Raw genomic sequence first — 24,854 nt, 5'->3', positions numbered from 1 at the left:
AGGAGAGAGTCCTGGGGGCCTAGTTATGTCAATGGCAATACAGATGCCTTTTAAGGTACAGCCCAGATCATTAGAGAAATGAGAAGATGAATGAAAAGGGAGGGAAACCCTGATACTGCATCCATACTTTTACTGAATCGACAAGGATGAGATCTGGTGAGATGATGAGACCTTGATTTTCACTGAGGTCAACAGGAACTGAGGCACGCTGCAGGACTATGTGCTCGATACATAATGATGTGTACATTAGGAAAACAGTGAGCTGGAAATCTCTCTGCATGGGATTCCCATGGTGCTTCTGGCATATCTATGTGAGGATCAGTGGGCTCTCACTGCCACGCCAATGCTGCTAAGAAAGAGGTAGAGAAGCAAAGTGCCCTGAACAGGAAGGGCACATGGAAAAATTTCATCAGTTGAAGAATAAATTCTTTTTTGGGGCGGGGGGAAGGATTATAGGAACAACACTAGAATAAGAAGGTTATGCAAACATTAGAGGAAAATCCTGCACATTTGGCCTAATGGATTTTGTAAATAAACATTCCAGTTCTGAAGAAACATTGCATAGATCATCCCAAGGGGAAAAGGTGCTATGAAGAAAACCAGCAGCACCTGCCAACCTCTCTGGCACAGGCTGCACACTGGGCATGTCTACACAAGACAATGACTGCACAGTAGCCTGATTAAAAAAAAATCATGCTGAGATGCTACTGCGCAGTACCATTAGGCTACTGTGCAATAGCATCGCTTAAAAAGGTGGTTGCCAGGACTTCTGTGCAGTAATTCTAGCTACTACACATTTATTTAGTACTTGCTTATACACGTACTAAATAAATGTACAGTAACCACTGCACAGTAGCATCTTGTGTAGATGCACCCACTGTGTTGTATTTAAGTAAAGAGTAAATTCTGTTCATCATGCACACACATGGTGTCAACAGGCCTGATCCTGACCTCATACATTTGTATAAGGTGGTATACATTCAGAGTAACTTGACTGAAAACCTTCACAGGGATGGGTCTTGCAGTCCTATGGTCTGAATCTGACCCTGAACCACTGACAACAGTTGGGAGTTGGCCAAAAATCTTAATAATGGATCTTCTTCTATTCCACAAGTGGAATTTTTGCAGCATCAACTGAACGCCTTGCTTTTCTCCTTCGGACTCCACCTCAGACAACATACGAATCTGTGAAACTTGTAACAAGCTGTGTCACTCTTGAATTGGGTTTGTCAGCCACAAAACGATTCAGGAGGTAGACCTCTTACATGTACACCATAATCCAGAGGATCAACAGTTGCCTATACCCTTCTTCTGATGGTAGTTATTGGCAAAACTTAATGAGAAGAGTGCCTGGTAAATACAGTGTGCTTTTGAAAGTCCCATCCTCTCCCTGAGATAAGCAGCCTTCTTGTAACACTATATAAGTAAGTCAGTAAGAGAATGATAAATGTAAAAATGATAAATCATAAAAAATACTTGAATTACTTTACAATATCGAGACTCATTTATGGAGTTTACAGACTATTTAATCCCACTGGATAGAAGTTACCCCCTCAAATTCTGCAGAAAACAGAAGTATTAAAACTGAACACTGAAAATGCTTTTCTTTTAAATTAAATAGATTTCAGTATTAGTTTGGGAATGGATTTATATCCTTAAAATATGCTAGACTTAAACTAACATTAGAAATAATTTGTTTTCAATACAGCATAGTGCTGTGTATGAGAAAAAGCACAGGATCTTCTTATATCTGCACGGGGGTCAAAGTTCATAACCATTAATCAGTTCCATAGTTAATTTAAAGTTTTCAGTTGAATAGCAGCTAATTACATTGGGCAGAGATAGCTGCCTATCATTTAAGCAATGATCAATCAGCACAGTCATCTATTATATAGTATTTATACTAATATAGGACCTAAAATGAGGCACAGTTAAGAGTCCTGCAATGGCTCTTAACACATGGGAGTTATAGCCTTGCCCTGGGACTTGTACCTTAAAAACCCATCTGTATATGGGTATTGTCATTCAAACTGGGGAGTCAAGGATGGGTGGAGGTAATGCTGCGTGTCTTAGCTCTGCCAGCCCTGAGGTATTTTGTTCAGGAGGCCCTCTGCTTAGAAGCAGCATAAACCTGATGATCTCAAAGTCATGAAGCACTTTAGCACAGCTCAAAGCCCTAACATTTAAGATTTGCCAGGTTTTATAGACGTTAATAAAACTGGGGAAAACAAGGAAAAAAAAATAAATCAGGATTTGCCACTTCCACACCACCTATAAGAGAAAAGAATTGATGGCTGCAGGCCGTTTCTAAGGGGCACCAGGTACCCTTAACTTCCACTGAAGTCAACAGTTTAGGGCACCAGCACTTCACAGAAGATGCCAAATCACTTGCTAGGATAAATCGCACTCTTTATTATAATACAGATCTCAGCAATGACTCAATGACATAGTTTGTGTTAAACAAGCATGCTGTCCCTATGAGATCAAAAGCAAATACATTCTAGAGAGAGACAGGGGCCTGAGAGTAGGGGCTTTAGTAGTGCAAGTTGTTTGCACTAGGGAGAGTCTCACTTGATAATATGAACTGCCCAAAGGTGCTTTTACATTTGTTAACTATATAGTGGGAAAAGTTTGCAAAGCACTTTTGACATAGAAATCTAAACAACATAATGCAAAACTTAGATGACGTGAACCCCCTCATGCCTCCATCTGATGCAAAATGCCACTATTCCACTATGACCATGCGTTTAAAATGCATGAATCAAGTTCCAAAATCACCTGAGGTAGCCTTAAATATCACACCACTTGCAGAACTAGGTTCTTTTCATTTTCCTTCTGATCACTGCGCCTATGAGCATTTCCATGTTCATGACTTTTCTCCAAAAACGTGGGACATCTTTACTCATGCTCTGAGGGGTGGGGGGTGGTGCTTTAATTAGAGCTATTCTAATTAAAGCGCCCACAGCTTCTGGCGCACTCAGCATCCTGCACTTCAAAATGGTGGGAGGGGGCTCTTTGACTAAAGCTCATTCGACAAGCTTTGAAGTGCCGCTACTGCCATTTTGAAGCACGGAGATGTTGAATATATGAGATACGGAGGCTGCTGGAGCATGCTACTTAGTGTACTCCAGCAGACTCTGTTAATCAAGTCTGCTCTGATGCGCTGTAATTATAGTGTGTCGGAGCAGTGTCCCTGCACATCTGCAGGCACCCAGGAAGGCTAGAAAATTACTATTTAAAAAAAAATAAAATTGAAAAGCTGAGATCCTTATGCTATAACAACTCTAGGAGACTGGGCTTTAAGTAAAATGTCAAATGTTCTGACAATCAGCAGCACTTGGTGATGAATGCTTTCAGAGGAATTGCCCTGCACTATCATTTCCCATTCTGGTCAGGCTTTTCAGAAAAACCTGCAGAAATGTTCAAAACTCAGTGGCCTGCTTGAAAAACAACAGGTAACTTGGCAGGCTATGAAGCATATATCCCACACTGCATCTGTCTTATATTTTTGTTAAAGGATGGACAAAGAATATATCATTTTTCTGAGCTTGGTTGTCCTTAGTTTATTGCAAAAATTTCTCTAAGTAATGACAAACATGGACTTGCACTGTGGATTCAGAGAGCAAAACAAGTTCACAACAAAGCCGCTTGTATGTATTCAGCTGCCAGGATTCCTGAACCTGGAATACAAAACGTAAGTTGAGCTTCAAGCATGCCCCCAAACACAGACTTCTTAGGCTTTACAAGCAGCTGTGCAGAAACCACTGCCTTCTGATGACAGGTAGAAGATAACCCAGTGGATTCACAAAGAGAAGTTTAGCTGGGAATTTTGGACTTCTTTGGACCTGAAACCCTAAGCTAACTCGTAGCTACATGGGGAAGTCTGCCATCCCTGGTCTCCAGCAACCTCCTTCCCAAACAGACCTTAGAAATTTCTCACTACAAAATTTGATTTCTGGGTGTCATCCTCAACAGGATGTCTTTTGGACATAGTGGACTGGTCCCTCTCAGTCCTGCACATTACTACAATATACATAGCAACACTAAGTTAATTACTTAACAATGCCATTGTTAAACAACAACAATGGAAATAGCAAAGTTGTACATTTGCATGACTTCAGCTATAAGCATTTCATGTAATGACTGGAGCTTTTCTAAGGTTCCAAAGCACGAACTAGAAAACCTCATCTGTTTCCCCATTATCAGCTCCTACCAGGCAGCATTTTCCATTCCAAGTCAGTCCAAAACAGACTTTCCAGCCTGCTGTTGACTGCTTGAATGCTGGAAGGATCAATCTTTTGCTCGAGACCTGCAGGAGGCTTGGGCAAATTCTACTTTGGATAGTAATACTCAGCCTATCAAAAATTCCCTTTCAGGTTCACTAGATACAGCGTTAATCTTCAGTTTCTACCCTAAATTGCTGTTGTGTGCTGCCAGAAGGACACGGAAATCCCACTGCCTGGAATTTACACTGCTACGACTGACATAAACATCTGACCTATTAATACGTAACTTAGAATCATTAGGTTCAGTATAAAAATAAATTGTACAAAACATTTTAATTCTTCATTTCAAATGGAGACTTTTCAAATTGTTTTTCAGCAGGGAAAAAAACAGACCTGAACAATTACTGTCTTTCTACCCCCACTTGAAATAGTTGATAGATGACCTTCATCATCCTCTTGCATCTCTGGGTTCTTTGTGTGGACTTTCCAGGGCTTGCAGTAATAGTTCAGAGGCTACCAGAACAATACTAGCAGTACAGTACTTTGAGACAAGCAGACAGTGCCAAGTGTGTCAAAGGTTCAGATTCTGTCACTAGAGGGCAGGCACTTACATTTTGAGTGCTACAGGAGTATAATTTGTGTGAAGGAAAACAAAACAGATTAAGAGCGTCAGGCTTTACCCAATGTGCTACAAATGGAGTGAGACTCAGAGCAAAGTTTTATTGTCTTGAATAATCTAATAGGTGAAGCTCCTACTAACCTGATCCCAGTGTAACAGGGAACTCCTTTTTTGTCAAAACGTATGCTTCTTTTACTAGCACTCCTTTGAAACTTTCTGGCAAAAAAGGGTAAACTGGTGGAAACACAGAAGATGTTGGAGGAAAGAGAAACCCACACAAGCAAATCTCTGTGGCACAAAGAACATCTCCAAAGCAAAAGTTGCTGCAGTGGTAGTAGCAATGTTGCTAGTGCTGTTCCAAATACTCTTACTCAGAAAACTCAGCTCTAACATATGCTACATCGCTGCATTGTGAGTGGGCCTGAAAAGCATGAGTAAGGTGTCTGTTCCAGTTACTCATTACAATGCAGTCCCACAATGCACCTACAGTCCCTTCCTTGACCAATCTATATGCATAGGCAGCATATGGATCTTGTTTTCTTGCTTTGAGGTACTTGTGATTCAGAAAATTTGATTCATGATTTCCTGTAATAAGGGGTGTTGCATATACCTGTGGCACCTTACAATTTTTGCTTGCAATGCTGAGGTTATTTCATTTTACAAAAAGGATAGTTTTAAACAGGTTTAAAAAACTAGATTGTTCTCATTTCAGTCTCCTACCTTGGAGAGATGTGTTGCATATTTTTAAGTATATGCTGAATTTTGCACGTTAAACTTTCATGTGGGTTCCATTTATTAAGGATCAGAGCACTGTTAATTATTTCCAAAACAGGCATTATCTAATCAAGTGTAGTACTTATCAAATAGTCTGCTAGATAAGTGAAGGAGGATCCAGTTGAAGAAACAGATTCTCATCTCAGTTGTACCAGGGTAAGTTTTCAGAGATGTCAGTGACTTCAAGAGTATGTTTAAGCCCAGGAAGTCAATTGAATTATTCTGATAGAACTGAGATCAGAAATGGATTCCAAGACTTTAAATGACGCACCTTTTTAAACTTTGAGATCTCATATGCACATTTTTAGCAACTGCTCGATGCAGGGTCTGGCCAGAGCCCTTGTTTTCATTGGTTGTGGAGGGTGAGGGTTGTTCTGCCTGCTGTTAATCCTTCCCCTTCCTCACCCTCTCCGCAGAATTCAGAAGTAGGGAAAAGAGGGGTATAAGTGGCAGTGCTCACCCCCAGGGCTCGTGAGTTATATGGAAGTCGGGGTTCCCTGACAGACCCCACACAGACAGCTCACATGCACCATTGCCAAAAAGGGGTAGGACTGTGCTGCTGCACCCTCTGGCTCCACTCCTTCATGTTCCCTCCCCCTGGGAGCATTTCAAAATGGTCATGAAGGCATACGGGGACTGCAGAGCAGGAATCCCTGAATGCCTCTTAGCTCTGGTCTCTAGAGGTTCCCACGACAGCTAAGCACGCAGGAGACTGCAAATTGGCTGTCCACCCTTCTCTTCCCCACTCCTATAGGGGGTGAGGTGAGGTGAGGAGTCGGGCACTGTGGGACACAGCTGGAGGACACAGACTTTTCAAGAAGCGCTTCAAAGATGTTTCAATTTTTTTGCAGATTTAAATTGCTTTGGCTCTTTTGAAGCACTTCATTGGGTGCAAGTGTCTGTACCCTTGCTGTTGCTAACTCTTTAAAGCAGGGGTGGGCAAAATGCGGCCCACCAGGCCATTCTATCCAGCCTGCGGGGACCCTAAAAAATTTAGAAAATTAATATTAATCTGCCCTGGGCTGCCTGTCATACAGCCCTTGATGGCTTGCTGAAACTCAATAAGCGGCCCTCTGCCCAAAATAATTGCCCGCCCCTGCTTTAAAGGCATTTAAAGCACTTCAAACAGCACGTCTCTCCTTGGTCTGTATATATACCTTTAACAGTAGAAAGGGTGGAGAAAGCACCCTCACCCCGCAGAAAGGGTGTTCTCTTGCACATGCCATTTCAATCTATAACAATATTCTGTTGTTTGCTATTGCATAAGAGAGAATTGTTGTACCGGGCCCTGTCGCTGAAGCCCGACCTCTTCACAGAGCAGGTCAGGCTGCTTCACTGCCAAAATCCATGGTGACCTGTTGGAAAAATAGCTATGGCCTTTATTCGCTGGAGATCATCATTATGTGAGTAAGATGGACATTAGTAACTATGGTTACCTACTTTTTCTTTGTATGGCTTGATCAGTATACTTTGTACCAAGCTCTAAAGAGCTTATGCGAGGTCAAATAAAGGCAGAAAGTTTCTGCTTAATAAGTGATTCCAAACATCCTCTCTCATCCAGGACATGCGAAACGCCCAAATGCACAGAATCATAGAGAAGCAGGGCCAGAAGGGACCTCTTAGAGAGAAACTAAAAACCCTGCTCTGAATCCCTCCCGTACTGAACACTTAGGACCAGCTCTCCTGCACTCAAGTATCCAGCTCATATCCAGCATGCCTCAGGAGCCTGCTGCTAGCATTTAAATTGAAAACTCAGTGGCCACTGAAACTTGCCAAGATTGAAGGCAGCTCAGACCAAAGCAGAGCGGTATCATCATTACCTGTCTAAAGGTGGGAATTGTCTCCAGATATACTTTCAGAATCAAAATCTGCCAACTCTGCTTGGCCTTCAGGTGCTGCTTGACTCCAGCTGTCTGTACAGTCTGAGACAGCGTCGTCATCCCCTACTGTCACCTCCACCCAGTTCACATCTCCAGTCTCCTCGTTCTCCTCACTAGCATGACCATCTTGACTATGGCACTCCAATCTGTCCATGCCCTCAGTCTGGTTCCCTAACAAAGAGTCTCTCAGTGGTTCACAGTCTCTTTTAGACCTCACCACTAGTTTACCCACATTCTCTTCATTCAGCCTTTTATGCTCCTGGTAATGCTGCCGAGACATCTCGTTACCATTCTTTGGACTCTCAGTGCGTTTTGATCCCTTTTTCTGGCTTTGCTCATTATGACCATCAACAACATACTGCTGCTGATACTGGTCAATCCATTTTAATGTCCCCATTCTTAGAGAGGATCTGTTCTCCTTGAACCAGCGGACTATTTCAGTTCTAGTGAGCCCAGTTTGTGCTGCTAACTGGTCATACTCCTGCGGTGATGGCCATTGGGTTCTTGCAAATGTGCTCTTCAGTAGATGAATTTGTTCTTGGGTTTTTTCATTAAATGCTATGGAAGATCCAGATAGCGAACTGGGTAGGTGGGAGCTATTCAGCAGCTCACTCTGGCTTATTGTACCATTGTGGGTGCCTCGATCCTTGTTTTTTTTGTTTGAGCCCATTGAGTCTAAGACAGCTTGCTCCATGCTATCCCTTAGCTTTCTCCTCTCAGAAAACCAGCTATCGATCTCTCTTCTGCTCAGCTTGGTTTCTGTCCTAAGCCTGTTCAGTTCTCCTTGGGTCGGAAAAGAACTTCTAAGGAAACTGTCTTCCAGGATTCTAAGCTGCTCTTGTGTTTTCTCTTTGAACCTCTGGGTGGTGAAATCTGCGTATGTGCGGTATGTACGCCCATGGCGTGCAGCTGCAATTGCTAACTGATCTTTCGCTAAGGATTCGCTAGTGATGTGAACAATGCCCCTTTGACTTCTGTACCTGTGATCACTGAACCACTTCTTGATCTCACTCCTGGAGAGACCCGTAACTTCTATTAGCCTATAGACTTCTGCATCGTTAGGAAACTGGCTCATGATAAAGCTGGCCTTTAGCTCTGCTATCTGCTCCTTGGTCTTTTTTCGCTCATTTGTTGGTGTCAACGATGCGGCGTTTGCCTTGGTCGTTACCTCAGGCACCTGAACTACATGTGGGCGCTTGGATTCTGGAGCGCCCGGTAGGTTTTGTGTTGTCCGTTTCTGTCCTTGATTAGGAGCAACAGCAAGTGTAATTGGTGAGCAGGAAACTGTCGATCCATTTGACACTGGAGTCAAAACCAGGCCAGTCTGTCCCAGTATCTGGCAGGGCAAAGCAGTCTGGATGATTGGCTGAGACATTTTTGCAGTTGTCAGAGGTGCTGGCAATACTGTGATTGTTTGAGGTACTGGCTGGATGGTACCATTAAACATCTTCTTCCTTGCCTCTTCTACCTCTTCGGGGGACCAACTTATGCCATGCTTCAAACGCTGGGTAGCAAACCAGATCCTGATTTGCTCCTCTGGGTGCTTTGATGCTGCTGTCAACCATGACAACTCTGCTTGTGTTGGGTAAGGGAATTTATTAAAGGAGTTGATCATGGTTGCATTAGTGTCCAATGCAGAATTGTATTTGGTGCTGTTCAGAGGGACCGGGACCTTGGGGACAAGGTTGATATTTGGTGGCAGCTGTACAGAAGGCATAACATGAGCCAATACGTCATGCAGCAGGTCAGCTCCATTGATACAAGCAATAGATTCGGTGGTTTCTGTAATGACTTGGGGGAGGTGCCCATCCACATGGTTTTCCATAGCTCCCTCTTCCAGCTTCTTGGGGCCCTTTTTGGTCTCCACTTTTGGTTTTCCTGTTTTCATGATTGGGGTTTTACTTACACTGATCCCACCATGAAGGGATTCATCACACTCCGCATTTTCTAGGCCGCTGTTTGCAATAGGGACATCATTTGTTGTCTCAATGGATTGTTCTAACACAGTTTGATTATTGCGTTTGATTAATTTAAGTTTAAAATTATTCTCTCCTGGGTGATATTTTGTGTTATGGTCAGATAAGGAGTCATATTTTTTGGTTGTAAAGTTACATTCAGCGCACACATAGAGAGGGTTGAGAATGACATTTGGGTGCTGAGTGTCAACATGCTCTGTAAATTCATTTAAGTTTTGTGTTGAGTAAGGACAGTATTTACATTCATAACCACCTTGCAGCTTCTTAGATTGACTCTCAACTGGAGGTTTCCCCTCTACCACCTCACAATCTTTTACAGAGCTTTCTGTATCAGCCACCCAGCCATCTTTAGAGTCCTGCTGTGAGATGCCTGCACTCCTTTCCTTAAGGGCTTCTCCATCCTCAGGAACTTCCTGCTCCATTACTTCTGAGGTTCGCACCATACATGGAGTTGTTGACTTCCTTTTGCTTGCCATGGCAGCTATTATAGTGCGTGGCTGTTTCAGATGGTGGTCTCTTTTTTTTGCAGATATGGATGAAGCCAAAGCCACTTTCTCAGATGTCTTCAACTTCCTGTGAACGTGGTAGTCTGTTATGTTCCCAAAAGAATTTCGGCACCAGCTGTGTCAGCTCCAAGCACCAGACATATTAGGTTGCATTACAAACACCTGCAGAACAAAACAAACACAATTAGTCTTATTTATATTTTTAAAAAGAAATCCATCGCCCAAGAGACTACCCAAGCCTGGACAAGGCTGTGTATCCTTCTTCCCAATGAACTGAGTGGCAGAATCAGGCCCACAAAAAATAAAGAGAGTGAAAATCTTAGCATGTAAGGCACTGAAATTAGAAAATGGCCTCAAAACAAAGATAGGACACACAGTCTGAATGCTTATTAGAAAACCAACACATTTAGCTGGGCAAAGGAGATGCTACATCTATAAATACTGTAACTTTTTTTAGAAGCTTCAGCTTCTATTAATTATTATTTTGAAAAAGCCTGCAGATTTAAAATTGAGTGCGGTTAATATTAAACTTAATTACTTTTCCCTGGGGCTCAAATCATAAATAGGACTATGAAATTAGGGTGGATATAAATCAACAAGGATTTCTAAATAAAGAAAGAAGGTGCATATCTTTCTTGTGGTTGTAACAAACAGAAAGGAAAGGAGAGAGAGGGCAAGACGAGCGGCTACTATACACAGACCCCGCTTCAGAATCCCGTGCCTCTATCTATAGCGAGTTAAAATAGACAAGTGATAGATACATCGACTTATGTAAAGATGCTGTATGTTACAGTCACATAACTAAACTTTACTTCAGGAATAATTTCTACTGAAAAAAGTCAAGCACAGGTGGGAGAGTTTTCTAGAAGCTCCCACCAGGCAATGCACGTTAATCATGCCATACATGGCAATGTGCCACACATTCAGAAAATTTATGACACTATAAAATGGTAAACCAGCCACAAAAATATTCATTATATGCAGAACATCTTTGTGGCTGGTTTGTATGCACCTCAAACTGAATGTATAACATATTTCCTCCCCATGCTGACAATCTGCTGATTACTGGTATTCGAATGGGGCAGCCTTGGCCTGGCTCCAGAGTGGGGGCTGGCCTGACCAGTTGCTTGTCAGCACGAGGAAGAGGGCAGCCCAGGGTCTCTAACTAGGAGGTCTGCATAGGGGTCTGCCATTGCTAGGTAACACAAAGCCAGGCATCAGCAGCCTTGCGTGCAGGACTCCTGAGTTTCCGAGCAGATGGAGCTGGCTGGCTCCCCTTGCCTCCCACTTGCAGAGCCCCATGCTGGGCAGCCCAGTACACAGCTTTCAACTTGTCAGGGCAGTTGGAGCCTGGGATCAGGATCCCACATTCTACATGGGCTGCTAAGTTGAAAGCAATTGGGATCTGATCCCTGATCCCCCAAATCACCTGCCCTGCCATACATATGTGGCATGCCAGAATGTACAATTGTTGGGATCAGGAATCAGATTCACAGTACCATTAAATTAACATCTGCCAAGGGCCTAAATGCTCTAAAAGTATTTCCTCAGCTCTTTTTAAATGTTTCAAGGAGCAGCTGTAGGTTTCTGAAGCCCTGAGGATGTAAGGATTTTTTTAAATAATGTTTTATTTCTTTTTCTTTAAAAAACATGACATCAACACCAGTCAGTGCAATAGCAGACAAGAACAAAATGACACAAGCTGTATTATGAACTATCTGTGCTGATCAAGGGGGTGGAATATAATTGTCACGACACTTTCATGTACTTAAAAATATTGATGTCAGTGTAGATTTCACTTGCAAGAAGATGGGAGTTCTTAAAGGAACACAGAAACTTTCTCAGAATATCTGTGTGGAGACACAAACAGTTGATTTTCAGAGGTGCTGAGAACCCGAAACTCCTACTGAAAGGTCAGTCTCAAGGGCCAAATTCTGCTCTGTTACAGATATAACACCAGATTAATCCCACGCACCAACATCACTTCTAATGAATTTATACCAGTGTAAATTTGAGGAAAAACTTGCCCCAGGTTATTTAAGAAAAACTTAAGCTCAGGTAACACAGTTAAGAAATAGCATTTATAAAATGGCTGACTCCCTTTTACATTTCCAGTGGCTCAAGCTATAGTGGTTACAAAACATACATCTCTGGGCATATCTATGAGACGCTAAAAGTGCACTAGAATTAGTCTACTGTGCACTAGTGTCACTTAAAAGACGTGTGCCAGCACTACTATGCAGTAGTGCCAATTACTGTGCATTGTTAGCACCTGTTATTACAGGTGTTATTACTGCATTGTAATTGCAGTGCATTAATGCACATGTAGACATGTCCACTGAGGTGCAGATCATTTTTTCTCTTGTTATCGTTGGTTCATACTGGGACTATTCAGAGACTTAATTTAGCACAGGACATGGCTGCCTATGTTGTGAGTGGAGCATCCTCCAGGGAGGAATTCTCATCACTACATAGAGTGAATCCAGGCAGCTGTACCTACTGCAAGCTAAATAGTCTGGGGGAGCCCATCTTCTTGTGCTTTCCCAAATCCTTAGAAAAGGCACAAACTCTGCTGAAACCCCCTGTGGATTCAAACTTGCATTTCCTTTGGCATACCCTGGATTTTGTAAACTAACTTCTGTGCCTTCTGCAAAGCTCTACTTCATAACAGGCGGTCAGGAAGGGTGGTTTATTAATGGAGGGACTGGAGAGTGGAGCAAGGTCTTATGAAATTGGTTCTTGTGAAGTGCATGGGTAAGCGAACACCTTTTTAAGTGTCTACTAATTGGAGAATTTGAAATTGGTTAATATAAGGATCAAACGGCAGTGCTGGCACATTTTCAATTTTTTAACCATGTAGTTTGAAATGCTAAAAGGCATCCAGTGTCTAAAGATACTGGAGGAATCCAAATCAGCTAACAATGCAGAATCCTACTTTCATCTCCACTGGATACAGCAGTGGCCAGCAACGTTTTCAGGCTGAGGGCCAGAATGACCCAGCTCGGGTCTGAGGTGGGTAGGTATCAGGACCCAGTCACTGCTGCTTCATTTCTACAAAGTAGCCCAAAGGAGAGCTCCTGCAGCTACTGCTTCTCTCTGCAGCAGCATGGGGATAGCAACTGTAGCCAAAGCCCCCTGCCACTGAAAGCTGCTGAAGCCCCACATCTGCAGGCCAGATCAAATGCTCTGTGGGCCAGAACCAGCTTGAGGGCTGTAGGTTGCCCTGGGATAACTATTCTCTTGTGCAATGTTAACAGCTATTTCATTCCAGCTCAAACAGCACATCCATTTCAGTGCCAAATGAGATCATTCTTTACCTATCAGTTTTTGTGATCCACTATATGTCCTCATTAAATGCCAGTTTTTTAAATGGCAATGCTACAGTGTGGAGAAGATGATGCTTTTTACATTGTAGCAATCTTGGAGTAAGTAAATCTATGCAATCTTGTGCTCAGTCAACTTCCTCTGTTTACTTTCATTAGGCTGGAAGGGCATGAATTCGACATGTTAACACAGATCATTCATTGGCGGGCTGAGGAAGGAGGCTAATACATAGAGGCCCCTCTTCAGCAAAACAATGAAGCACATACTTAATGTTAATCATCTATTTAAGTCCATTTTTACAGGCTTTGTGGAATAGGGATGGGATTATGTGTACACTTACGGCTAAGCATGTGTTTAAGTGTTTTGCCAAAACAAGACTTATGTCACATCTCTTGAGAACACCAATATACAGAAGAAAGGAAACACGGCCTGTTTCCCAAAGTTTTGTAGCATCTGCTAGGATACGCTGAAGTGTTGGGCGTTTTAGGACTGACCCATGATTTGTAACCCACAATGGGGGAAGAATTCAGGCTGCACATGGTCTTTACTAGTAATCGCACACCATTCTTGTTACTGGAGCTCTATTGAACCCTCCTGGTAGCATCAGTTGGGTGCCCGTGTAAACACAGCTCTTGCATTTCCATCACTATTTTATTCAAACCTGCTCAGAATTAGGCAAGTTGTTACAGCAAGGAAATCTGTCTCTACCACTGGAGGAGGTCAGAGGTTGTTAGACAGAAACTGGAATAGATCTAGTGTGCTCAGCCCCTCATCACCCTCCTGTGTGGAAGTTATTCCATCAAAAAGGGCATGTTTAGATCTGCCTGTAAAGGAAACACGTGTTTACACATCGGTGAGATCACAGATTTCAGCCTAGGCAGGAACACTTCACAGTCACTTCTATAATTCCACTACTCTTATTTTAAATAAAGAAGGGAGCTTTCCAGCTCATCTCCCCCTATTTATTCTCCTCTAATTTATTCTCCTACCTAGCTCTTCTTCTGTATACCTCAACACATTTTACAATGAGGTTAATGTCATTCTTGCCATTTTACAGGTGGGGAAACAGATACAAAGCAGCAAAGCGACTTGCCCAAGGTCCCCACCACACCACCAGCTGAACCTTCTGAATGTCCTTCTGAATCCTGGTCCTATGCTCCATCCACAAGTCTCTCTCCCTTACAATATTCTGCTCTTTGCTTTGGGTTACTTTATCACATAAAAGTCCTATGCCAGAAATCCTACGCCTCAACCAGGCACAGACACAGAGCTGTGGGCTAAATCCAGCCCACGGATTGTAAATTTGACACCCTTGGTTTAATCAGTTAGAAAGTTAGACCAACTCTTTTCAGCTGCTTGCAGACATTAAAAAAAATAAAACACACTTTACCAGAAGAAGCAGTGCATTACTTCAACCAGGTTCCTTGGCGTCTACATAGATCAGGCATTTCAGTGGGGCTTTTTGGCGCTTTTATCTAAAAATGATTCAATCAGCTATTAAATAAAAGCACCAAAAAAGCCCCACTAAAGCACCTGATCTATCTAGATGCTGGGCGAGCCGGGTCCAACTAATGCACTCTGGGCAAGCACTGGGCTTGGTGCAGGAATGCACCGAGGTTAAGCAAAGCACCATTTTTTTAACATGTGGAAGCAGCCTTCAAGTTGGTCTGTGGTTCCCCTTCTCTAAAAAACATGACCCATTCTCTAGTGACTGCACTAGCCCATCCGCTCTTCATGGGTAATGCATCTAGAGTGTGGGTACATGAAGCTGCGCAGATAGAGGGAAGAACAGAGACACCACAGTGGTGGGATGACACTAATAGATACAGGAAAAGGCAGAAAACAGCTTCAGCTAAAATTGTAAGGCCAAAAACTGTGCAAACCTTCTCCTGGCCTTGATCTGGAAAAGCTCATTCATAGAATTTTATGGCAGATTATTCTTCTTTTTAAACCCATTTTTTTTTAAAGTTGTCCTGCTCAAAGGGAATCATGATCCTCCTTGCAAATTACAGACAAGTCAAATGCTTCCCTTTGGAGACTTGTAAAATGTAAATGCCACTTTGATCATAGGTGTTTATTTGCAGGAAAAAGGTTCACGGAGGTCTAGCCCTGTGGCTCTCCCCCATCCCAGCCTTCAGTGAGATCTCTGTGACAGCACACAGAACCACAGGAGTTTGCCTTTCCTTGACCTTTACAACAGATAGCCTGCCTGCAAGAGGAGGGGAAAATAGGACACAAGTCTCTACAGCCCCTGGAAATGCATCTCAAACCAGCTGATGCATAGATTGCCTTTTGCTGTCAGGGTGAGGAAAACATATCCAGTGTTGGCTTGGCTCGATGGGATGGGATGTCTGAAGTGCAGCCAAGTCATACATTCAGACTTCCCAGATGCCAGGCCCCCTGATACATTGGTTCACATCTTTTGGAGATAAATGAATATAAAGCTGCTAAGAAGCCCTCACCTGCCCTCAAGCTACCAGTCAGTTCTTATCCTAAATGAGGACCGCGTATGCCAGATCTCAAAGAATGACACCGTATGAATTTGGAGGGACTGCCACATCTAATTTCATAGCTTTTCACTAGGAATGTCAGAGAAAATAACAGAAGCAACTCATCGCTTTCCAAAGGAAGCATCTTGTCAGGACATTACAGCCTACAAAAAATGACTTTTAGCCTTGCGAGGTCCCTCCTGACAAAGTTGTTAAATGATTTGCTGTCTCCTCCCCCGAAATGGAAGCCGTAACAGATTCTCCTGTGCTGTAAAGTTTAGCTAGATCAACGGACAAGGAAGAACGGCAGCTTGCTAGCATGAATCAACAGATTTTACCTGCAGATGGCTGTTTCTGTAACTAGTAACGATTTCCAAAACAAGGAGGAAAAAAAAAACAAGAAACTCGCTCACTCAGCTGCAGTTTAGGGTTGTCTCACAGCAACAAGCAAATCTGCGTGGAAAACAAAAGTTGAGCATCACTGCATAACTTTGGTTTATTACCCATGCCTTCACACACTCACACCCGTGTGTACATGTATATGCATATAAACACATATGCATGTGTGCATGTACTCACTTGTGCGCACACATGAATATGTGCACAATATCTAGAAGACAAATTTATCCTGCCAGACTGACTGCAGTAAATGCACAACCTCCCTCACCATAACCCGGCCTCGGCTGTTGACATTCGTTATCATCCGGAGCCGAGACGACTGAGCCCCCCTTGCAGGCGCGGCTGTTGTCGGAAGTGGTCTCGGGCCGTGCGGGGGTGCGATGCTCACTATCGTTACTGGTGCTGCAGTCACTGGAGCCACGGACTAGGCCCCAGGGACTGCATCAGGGAGAAAGGCCGTAGCCCAGTGACTCATTCAGGCTGAGCGTACGTGACTCACCCGGACACGGGGAAGGACTGTAGGCTTCACGCAGCCAAACCCTCGCCTCCTTCCTGCGGCCCCCACCCCCTCAAGCCAGGCTGCCATGTTTCCTTTTTGTCTTGCCATACAGCAAAACAACAATCTGCTGTTCATGAGCCCAGGCACAAAAAGCGAAACGACCACCAGGTTAAAAAGGAGTCTGCTTGTTTCCAAACAGGCAGCTGTGTTCAGGAGCTAGGTCCAAACTAAACTCTGAGCTCACGCACTAACTAGAGAAAAGTGATCTGGGCTGAGAACAGGTCAAAAACTGCAGGGGTCTTTTAAACGGTATTATCTACCAACCCCTCAGACAGCGTTTACGTGCACGACTGGCTTTGTTTCTGTTTAACTCGAGTTTGACAAACATAAAAATAACACGTGCAACAATTCAACCTCCTGTTATAATTATTTAAACAACGCAGACTACAGTAAAATGGCACTGCAAAGCCAGACGTAGGAACAGAGCAGCAACTCAATCTGGAGCACCGTGCACGAGAAAGCTCCAGATTTCCTAGCGGGGCCGCAGACACGGAGCAGAAGGCAAGAAAGGGGTCACTGGTGGTTTCTCAGGAGTTGTACAGAGCAATGGGCAGGGGGAAAATGCTTCCCAGGGTAGCTACCTCATCAAACACGTCTTGTGGAGATGTGACTGATATCAGTAAGATTACTTTTGCCAGTCCCTTGAGTGAAATAAGTTAAGTTTTCTTGGCAACAGCACTTACACCACTAGACCAGCACATATACTTGGGTTTTGCTAAAAAGTACCACAGTACATGGAGCCTCCAGCTGATCATGCAAAGAGCCCAGGCTCTTCATCTGTTGCACATGGAGGTTCCTGAGAAATGGTCAGCTGGCCTCTTTACATTCCCAACACGTCTTTATTTCACTACCTGTCATCCTGGCCACCATCCCACTGTACTCCCCCCTATTCCTCAGGTGGTAGGTAGGATATGCAAAAGAAGAACTTCTTCCCTGCAAATATCCATTGGAGGAACAGTGCACTTTCTATCCCATAAATCGGCTCCTAGGAGAAGGCAACAGAGTGGAAATCTTCCATAGCACTGGGATATCGCTCACCCTCATAAAACACAGCCCCAAATCCAGAGAGGAATGACTGAGAAAACAATGTGGCAGTAGACAGAGAAATGCTATCTACTCCTGGATCCAAAATATATGGGGAACATGAGAAATAGATTTCTTCCACTTATGAGAAACCTTGAGACAATCTAATCAGAGAGCAACAAGGGAAAGGTGCCTAATCTTGGAGCAGGGAGACAAAGGCAGCAGAGGTGACATCACCATGGGACATCCTGCTGGCAGGTCTGGCTACCCCTTATCTGCCAAATAGTTTGAAAACCTACCCCGTGTAAAATCATACCCATCTTTCACCAATACCCGAGAGGGCTGCTTCTTTCTTTCTAAAGATAAAACATTCCCCCTCATCTGTCCCCCCCAGGACTGCTTTGGCAACACTTGTGTAGTTTGTCATGCCAATAACATCTGACTGACTTGTTTTCTTATTGAACTGACTGCTCTGCCATGCATCTGAAGAAAGAGATCCTGCTCCCTCGCCCTCATCCAGAGCCTTGTGGCAGAGAAAACGCAAATACAATTAAGGGGAAGAGGCAATTTCATTGGAAAGATCCTGCCTAGAGTTATAGTGGGTGGAATAAATGTAGCCACCTTGAATAAAGCAATCAGGACTCGTAGTAGAGATGATACCTTTTATTAGACCAACAAGATTTTTGCAAAAAAAATTCTTTACTTGAAAAACCTTTTTTGGGGGCAAAAATCTTGTTGGTTTAATAAAAGATACCATCTCTCCTACGAGACCTGACTGCCTTTTCCTCTAGACCAATATGGCTACAACCTGGATACCTGCCACTCTGAATACCACTTTTATCTGCTAATCTTGTAGTTTAACCGATTATTAGCCCAATCACCATCAAATATGGTTTCAATACTTTTTCAATCACAACAAGCAACAGATGACACAAAAAAGTCTAAACGGAGGTATCTAAAAATCACCAAGTTATGAATTCCCTTGCAAATATCCTCAACTATTTCAAACTAGTTTCTTTAGTTTGAAATACAGCATGTTACAGCTCAGTTCTTAAGGTAGCTGGGGAGATTTACATGGAGGCCTCCTGGAAAGGATACCTCTGGAACAGTCTTTGAGATTCTTAATTTTGGGACTCATGGTCTACTGTGTAAGGAATCAATCTTGGTGGAAGAACAATTCAAATCTACTTCCTCCCCTTGGATGCTATCCAGATATTGTGTCTACCAACTTACAAACTGTGCGAGCAGATGCAGTAGAGAATTTGATGAGTATTTCATCCCTCTGTTTAGTAAAATTTTTTTCATCATGGGTACAGCATAACCCAGGACTCTGAACTAGTTTGCTAATTCCTAACTTGCTTTACTGGTAGCCTCCTTTCTCCTAATCACAGATCCATATTTTTTGCATGACTCAAAGTATGCATTCAGTTGTAAGTGTCCCTTCTGCTTTAACAACTTGATTTCAAAGTACTTGGCTATACAACAGTCACATTCAAAGAGTTCAGGCTAATGCATATTTTAATTAGCATTACGTTATCATTAAAAAAGCCCCAATTATTTCTTTTTTCCTTGCACAAAAACCCCAATGAAAAAAGTACATGCAGTATACTGGAGCCATTCTCTTCCTCCCTACCAGAAACACATTCATAATGTTGCAGTAATATTATTCTTTTACAAATTGAAGGATGAGGGATAAGAGTTACATATCCTGATGTGAAAGGGAACATGCCCAGGACAGTGCTTTCCCCTGGTTATTACTGTTTTTAGCATGCAGCTGCTACAGTAATATCAAAAAGCATATCAACTAGCACAGCAAAAAAGCCATTACTCTCCACTGATAATGTGTATAAAACATTGTTTAAATAATATACTGGGGAATAAGTAGAAGCAGAGCAATGATTCCCAGGAGACAGGTCATAGTATAGCAGCTGATAATGAAATACTGGAAGGAGGGAAAGCTTTTGGGCAAGTCAAAGCAACTGTTTATATTTGGACAGTGTACTGCGTATGCAGGCAAAACTCGTGTACTCTGCCTTACAACTGGCTAGAGCCTTGAAGCACTTGCACTTCTTTGCAGGTTGAGTTAAGCAACCAGACACAGGGAAATTATAAATAAAATATGTAATTAATTAGGTAAATGCTAGTAAAAGTGTCTCTAGAATTGAATGATTACATTTTTCTGTTCATGTAAATGACCAAGTAAGTGCCTTATTTTTAAAAGGTATTTTGCTATAAGTAGAATAAAATCAGAAAACATCCAGATGTTTGTGATTATGACTGTTTAGGCCCTTTGACAGCATCTCAAATTGGGAACTCATAATCACTTGTCACTTTTGAACATCTGGGCCACAGTCTCCATCACTTTGGCTTGTCCACTACTGAACAAGACTCCATGAAATTCTGGGAGTGGAGGAAGAATTTTAAATGTACAACGGGGAACTGAAAGTTTTTGGGGGTGCATCTACACTTGACTATTCATGAGATGCAACAAACTCCAACACAGTTCATCCTGGAGTTTATTGTTCCCGGGTGCAGCATTTACACGAGTGCCTGGGACCGTAGCACGCTGAGCCAGGGTGGTACAGCCCCAGCTGGCAGGTGGCCCGAGGGGTCAGCCTGCTAGCCCAGGGCAGCTCCTGCCTGGCTCATTGTGCTGTGGAGGGGCTGGCTGGGGCACAAGGGTGCTACAGTGTGGGGCTAGCCGGCAGGCAGCCCTGCACTGTAGCACCCTTGTGCTCTGGCAGGCCCTGGTCACCATCTACATATGCAATGCAGCAGAGTAAATAACTCTGCTGTAGAATAGTACTTACGTTGGGCAGTATTATCCAATGGCAGATAATTAGTTTACTCTAGCCTAATAGCTCTGCATGTGTAGACAGAGACGTTTTACTGCACAGCTAGTTAGGCAACTCTGCAGTAAGTGTCTCATGTCGACGCACCCTGTGTGTTGTGGCGTCTAACACCTGCAGTGTCTTTCAAAACCTTGTGTTTTGTCTTTAAGCATGCTTAGCTTCTGGATGACCAGCACACAATGGAAAGTGCGGTAGTGACTTGGAATTATAATGTGTTTTATATAACGTGCATCAGAACATTCCTTAATATGCCTTGTCAAAGCAAGACATATTAGTCAGTGCTATATAATGTACGTTGGTGTTTTCTATACTTGCTTTGCTCTCACTAAATTATAAAGAGCCAGTAAATGCTTCTTCTAAGGAAACAATACATTCTCCCCTTTGTAGAGTGGAAAGGCCTCAAATGAAATTAGGGACTCGTGCATTATACAAACCAGTGGCAAGACCCTTCCTTGAAAAGTGTAACATTAACGAATGCCCTGTATGCTGTGATATTTTGATTCTGATTTCCCCGTTACACTCATGTAACATGAAGAGTGGATTCAAACAGTTAGTTGCTTCTACCAGGGGTGGACCCATGATTTTCCAAAGTGGGTTGTGGGAGCAGCAACCCACTCTGAAGGGGTGGCTGCACCCCCCAGTGCTCCCAGACCCCTATTCCTACCAGTGTAGGCAGACCAAGCCACAGGAGCCTCTGGGGACTTTAAATCGTTAAAGCACCTGAAAATCCCCCTTTCTGCTCCATCACACTGCTTCTTCAAATATGAGGGTTCATATCCTTTTAGTAAACATATAAAAACCCCCCACCTAGTAGAAAACGACATGTTCTCAATATGCATACAGTGTCTAACCCCTTTTTCAAATTCCAGTGCCAGTGAATTCCAGAAGTTAATTAATGCATTTGTGCCCAAATGTATTTCCTTAGCTCAGCATCGAATTTGTTGCTAGGGACAGCATTTTTTGGGCGTAAAAAAGCTTTGATTTCTAAAAAGGGGTTAAAAAGTTTTCAAGAAGGGAAGTATAGGGAAGAAATATAAAATTACAGAATAATCACTCTGCCTCTTCATGTAGCTGAATTTTTATATCTAGATTCAACTTTCTTCATGCTGGGTTTAACTGTGGCCATGAGATAGGAGGCCGTATGATTTACTGCTGCACAATACAATGCTTCACTCCTGATATTACTCTTAGCTCTGCTGGGTGAAGCATGCATCAAATAATCTATTTGTTAGAATACTTGGTCTCCTCTCTTCTATGCAGCTGTATATGCCTTTAAAGAGTGAGTTATTTCCTGAGGGTTAAAAGGTTCACTTTTTGCTCCAGTAGCTTCTAGAAATCAACTCCTATTTGTTAACACTGAAACATCTAAATGGCACCTGCTGGGTTTCCTTTCTCCTTCCTGTGATCTCTTCCATGACATCTTTCCCCATCCACCTATACAGGATACATTTTTATGTAGAGGTATTTTCCCCATTGTATAGGAATTTGGAAATGTAATGTAATGTAATAGGTAATGGGATGTTTTATCAGATACAAGCATAACAAGTCCAGGAATCCATGATTTGGGAGAAGGAGACAGGGGATCAAATGGGTGATTGCCTGGAGCTGTAAAAAGGCTGTTGTCCTAAGGAAGGAATTTGAAGAGCCATAGATATGCTAATCTAGGAGGAAGCATGGGTGAAATAGTGTCAGACTGACACATCAGACATTACCCCTAGAAGGTCCAAAGCAAATTTCATGAAGAACAGGCACAGGAAATGTCTTTGTTTTCCTGAAGAGCAAAAAGTATGTGTGAAGTTTTCAGCTAGGTAGGAACTCAGAAGAATATGATGTACTGAAAAATCTAGGGGTATAAAATGAGGCAAGAAAGAGACAGCTTTTTGCTAAAACAAATGAAACTGTGTTGGAGCTAGCTAGCATAAGCCCTAAACAATCCCTGGGTTTAGCCTTATTGTAAGTATCTGATCAGTGCTTATGAGAATCTTACTGTGTAGGTGCAGTCTTTATTAAGTTTTGTAACAGTTTAATATATGGGAAGTATTTTGTTACAGAATTTTAGAGTGTTTGACTAAAGTAACCATACAACCGTTATTGGCCTATGGATTATCTTAAAAGCATGTTAGCTTTCGAGGCTAAGGCATTTTAGCTGAGTTAATCAACTTGATCTATCAAATTCCAACAAGCTTCAGATACAAGAACAACACTATCTGGTTAAGCGTCTACAGACCACAAAAAACCCAGACATTTTAGGAGCTTCACATATTTAAAATATTTAACACAAACAAAGGGTAACACACTGTTCCTTCCTGGTGCTTTAAGTAGTCACTTCGGGTAGTCCACGTAGTATTTCCAATACTTACATGGAGGTAAGAGTTCTATTCCCAGCCCTGAGGCCAACTATATGTGTGCGCAGACACATTGGCCATGTCCAGTAAGCCATGAGCTGGTAGTCAAGGGACATGCACATGACCTCTGTGAATGCATGCTGGCCTTAGGCACCTGAAAAGGTTGACCGAAACCTGCTTCTAGGTACTAGAGGTATTTAGACTCAGGGGTGGGGGGAGCAAGACTTCCTCTCTTTTGCCCTCAGTAGCTTAGTGCTTAAAGCACTTGCCTGGGAAGCGAGGCTGCAGTATTGCAGAGGTGGACCTGGGGGTTACAGTAGAGTACAGCAAAGCTGAATATGAGCCAACAGTGTGCTCTTGTTGCCAAAAAAAAAAAAAAAAAAAAAGGCCAAGAGCATCCTGAGGTGTATCAACAGGAGTGGCAAATCAAGTGCTGTATTCAGTACTGGTGAGGCCTCATCTAGAGTACTGTGCCCAGGTTTGGGCCCCACATTTCAAGAAGAATGTAGATGGATTGGAGAGAGCCCAGTCCCAAACAATAAAAATGAGTGGCCTGGGGAGCGTGATATATGTAGAAAGGCTAAAAGAACTAGGATTATTTAGTTCAGAGAAAGGGAAGACTGAGGGAAGATTTGATAAGTCTGATTATAGAGAGAACGGAGATGGGTTTTTCTAGAGCCTTAGGGGACAGGACTAGGGGCAATGGTCTCAAGCTGCAGCAGAGGAAATTTAAGTTAGAGATTAGGAGGAACTTTCTGAATTTAAAAGGTGGTCAAGCACGGGAACAGGCTACCTGGAGAAGTTGTGGAACCTCCATCCCTGAACATTGTCAAGAGTAGGTTGAACAGACACTTGGTTGGGATGGTTTAATCATGGATGATCCTGCCTTGAACATGGGGCTGGAAAAACTGACCTTGTGAGGTTCCTTCCAAACCTAGTTTCCTATGATCCAAAGCCAGAGGATCTGGCTTCTAAATCTTTCTTGCCCAGAGGAGGCGTGAACCTAGCTCTCTCTGACTTTCCAGCACAGTACTCCCAACACCACAGGTCAGGCACCATCCTGGCCCCTCTCCAGTACTCTTTTTGAAGCTGGATGCATAGGTGGCCACAAGAGGGAGATCTGTAGGGCCAGGAATAAGAGAGCAATCCAGAGCATGTAGCTGCTAGTCTGGAAGTGATAGGGGGCCTGAGTTCTTGCTTGAGCCCCTGTCCCCTGTAAGGAAGAAACTTCCCTCTGCACTGCCCTCCACCTACTTCTTCTCCCTTAGGGACATTAACAAATCCAGAGCCTGTATCGATTCAATCTTTACAGGTTAGTCTAACCTGAAAAGATTGAACCTATTCGCAAGTGAATAGACGTTCACTTTTGATTTCAGAAATGCAGGCACATTCCTGCAGTGGCTCAGGCTAGAAGCTGGGGGGAGCTAGAGGAGCCCTCCTTTCCTTTTGGTAGCAACTGCTTTCCCCCCTGTTCCTGCTTGGGTGGCAGGGGGGCCTGGCCAGAGACAGCTGGCATGGTCCTGCTATCCACCCAGGGCTGGGGCTGCAGCTGGGGCTGTGGGGCTGAGCTGAGCCAGCTTGTGGGTGCTGCTGAGGGCGGAGGCAGGGGGGTCAGACCCTTCCTAGCAAGCTGCGGCTCGGGTTGGGGCCTCAGGGGCTGCACAGCCAGATTGCTCCCAGTTCCCTGTGCTCTGGCCAGGCCGGGCTGTTGTGGAGCTGCAGCCGGATGAGAAAGGCTGTTCCCAGGGGCTCTGGCTCTGCGACAGCCCGGACTGGCAGCACAGGTGGTGGCTGGCTGGGTAGTGAGCTGCCCAGGAGGCACCAGCGGGCCCTAGGCCTAGCAGCCACCCGCCACAGCCCCCACCGTGTCCCTGCCCTGTGC

At 43.5% G+C, this 24,854-nt stretch overlaps 1 protein-coding gene across 6 annotated transcripts in view; it reads right to left on the bottom strand.

Annotated features, from left to right (window-relative positions):
• ZHX2 (zinc fingers and homeoboxes 2) overlaps window positions 1-24,854 on the bottom strand; it is a 128,337-nt gene that overhangs the window by 2,809 nt on the left and 100,674 nt on the right. The window contains exons 3-4 of one of the 6 annotated variants that reach the window (XR_003095179.1): window positions 7,440-10,143; window positions 128-346 (exon numbers count right to left, since the gene is read on the bottom strand). Coding sequence is in view for 5 of the 6 variants with exons in the window: in XM_006028444.3 (XP_006028506.1) it covers window positions 7,444-9,951 (2,508 nt within the window). In the remaining variant the exon portion in view is untranslated. Of the gene's footprint in view, window positions 1-127; window positions 347-3,537; window positions 10,144-16,132; window positions 16,248-24,854 lie in introns of those variants that run through there. The other 5 variants (XM_025209889.1, XM_006028445.3, XM_025209888.1 and 2 more) reach the window with 5 other exon arrangements.

Source organism: Alligator sinensis, unplaced genomic scaffold (genome assembly GCF_000455745.1).
Source record: "Alligator sinensis unplaced genomic scaffold, ASM45574v1 scaffold681_1, whole genome shotgun sequence".
Classification (NCBI taxonomy): Eukaryota; Metazoa; Chordata; order Crocodylia; family Alligatoridae; genus Alligator; species Alligator sinensis.
The sequence above is the reverse complement of the archived record's forward strand: the minus strand, read 5'-3'. Positions and strand labels throughout refer to the sequence as shown.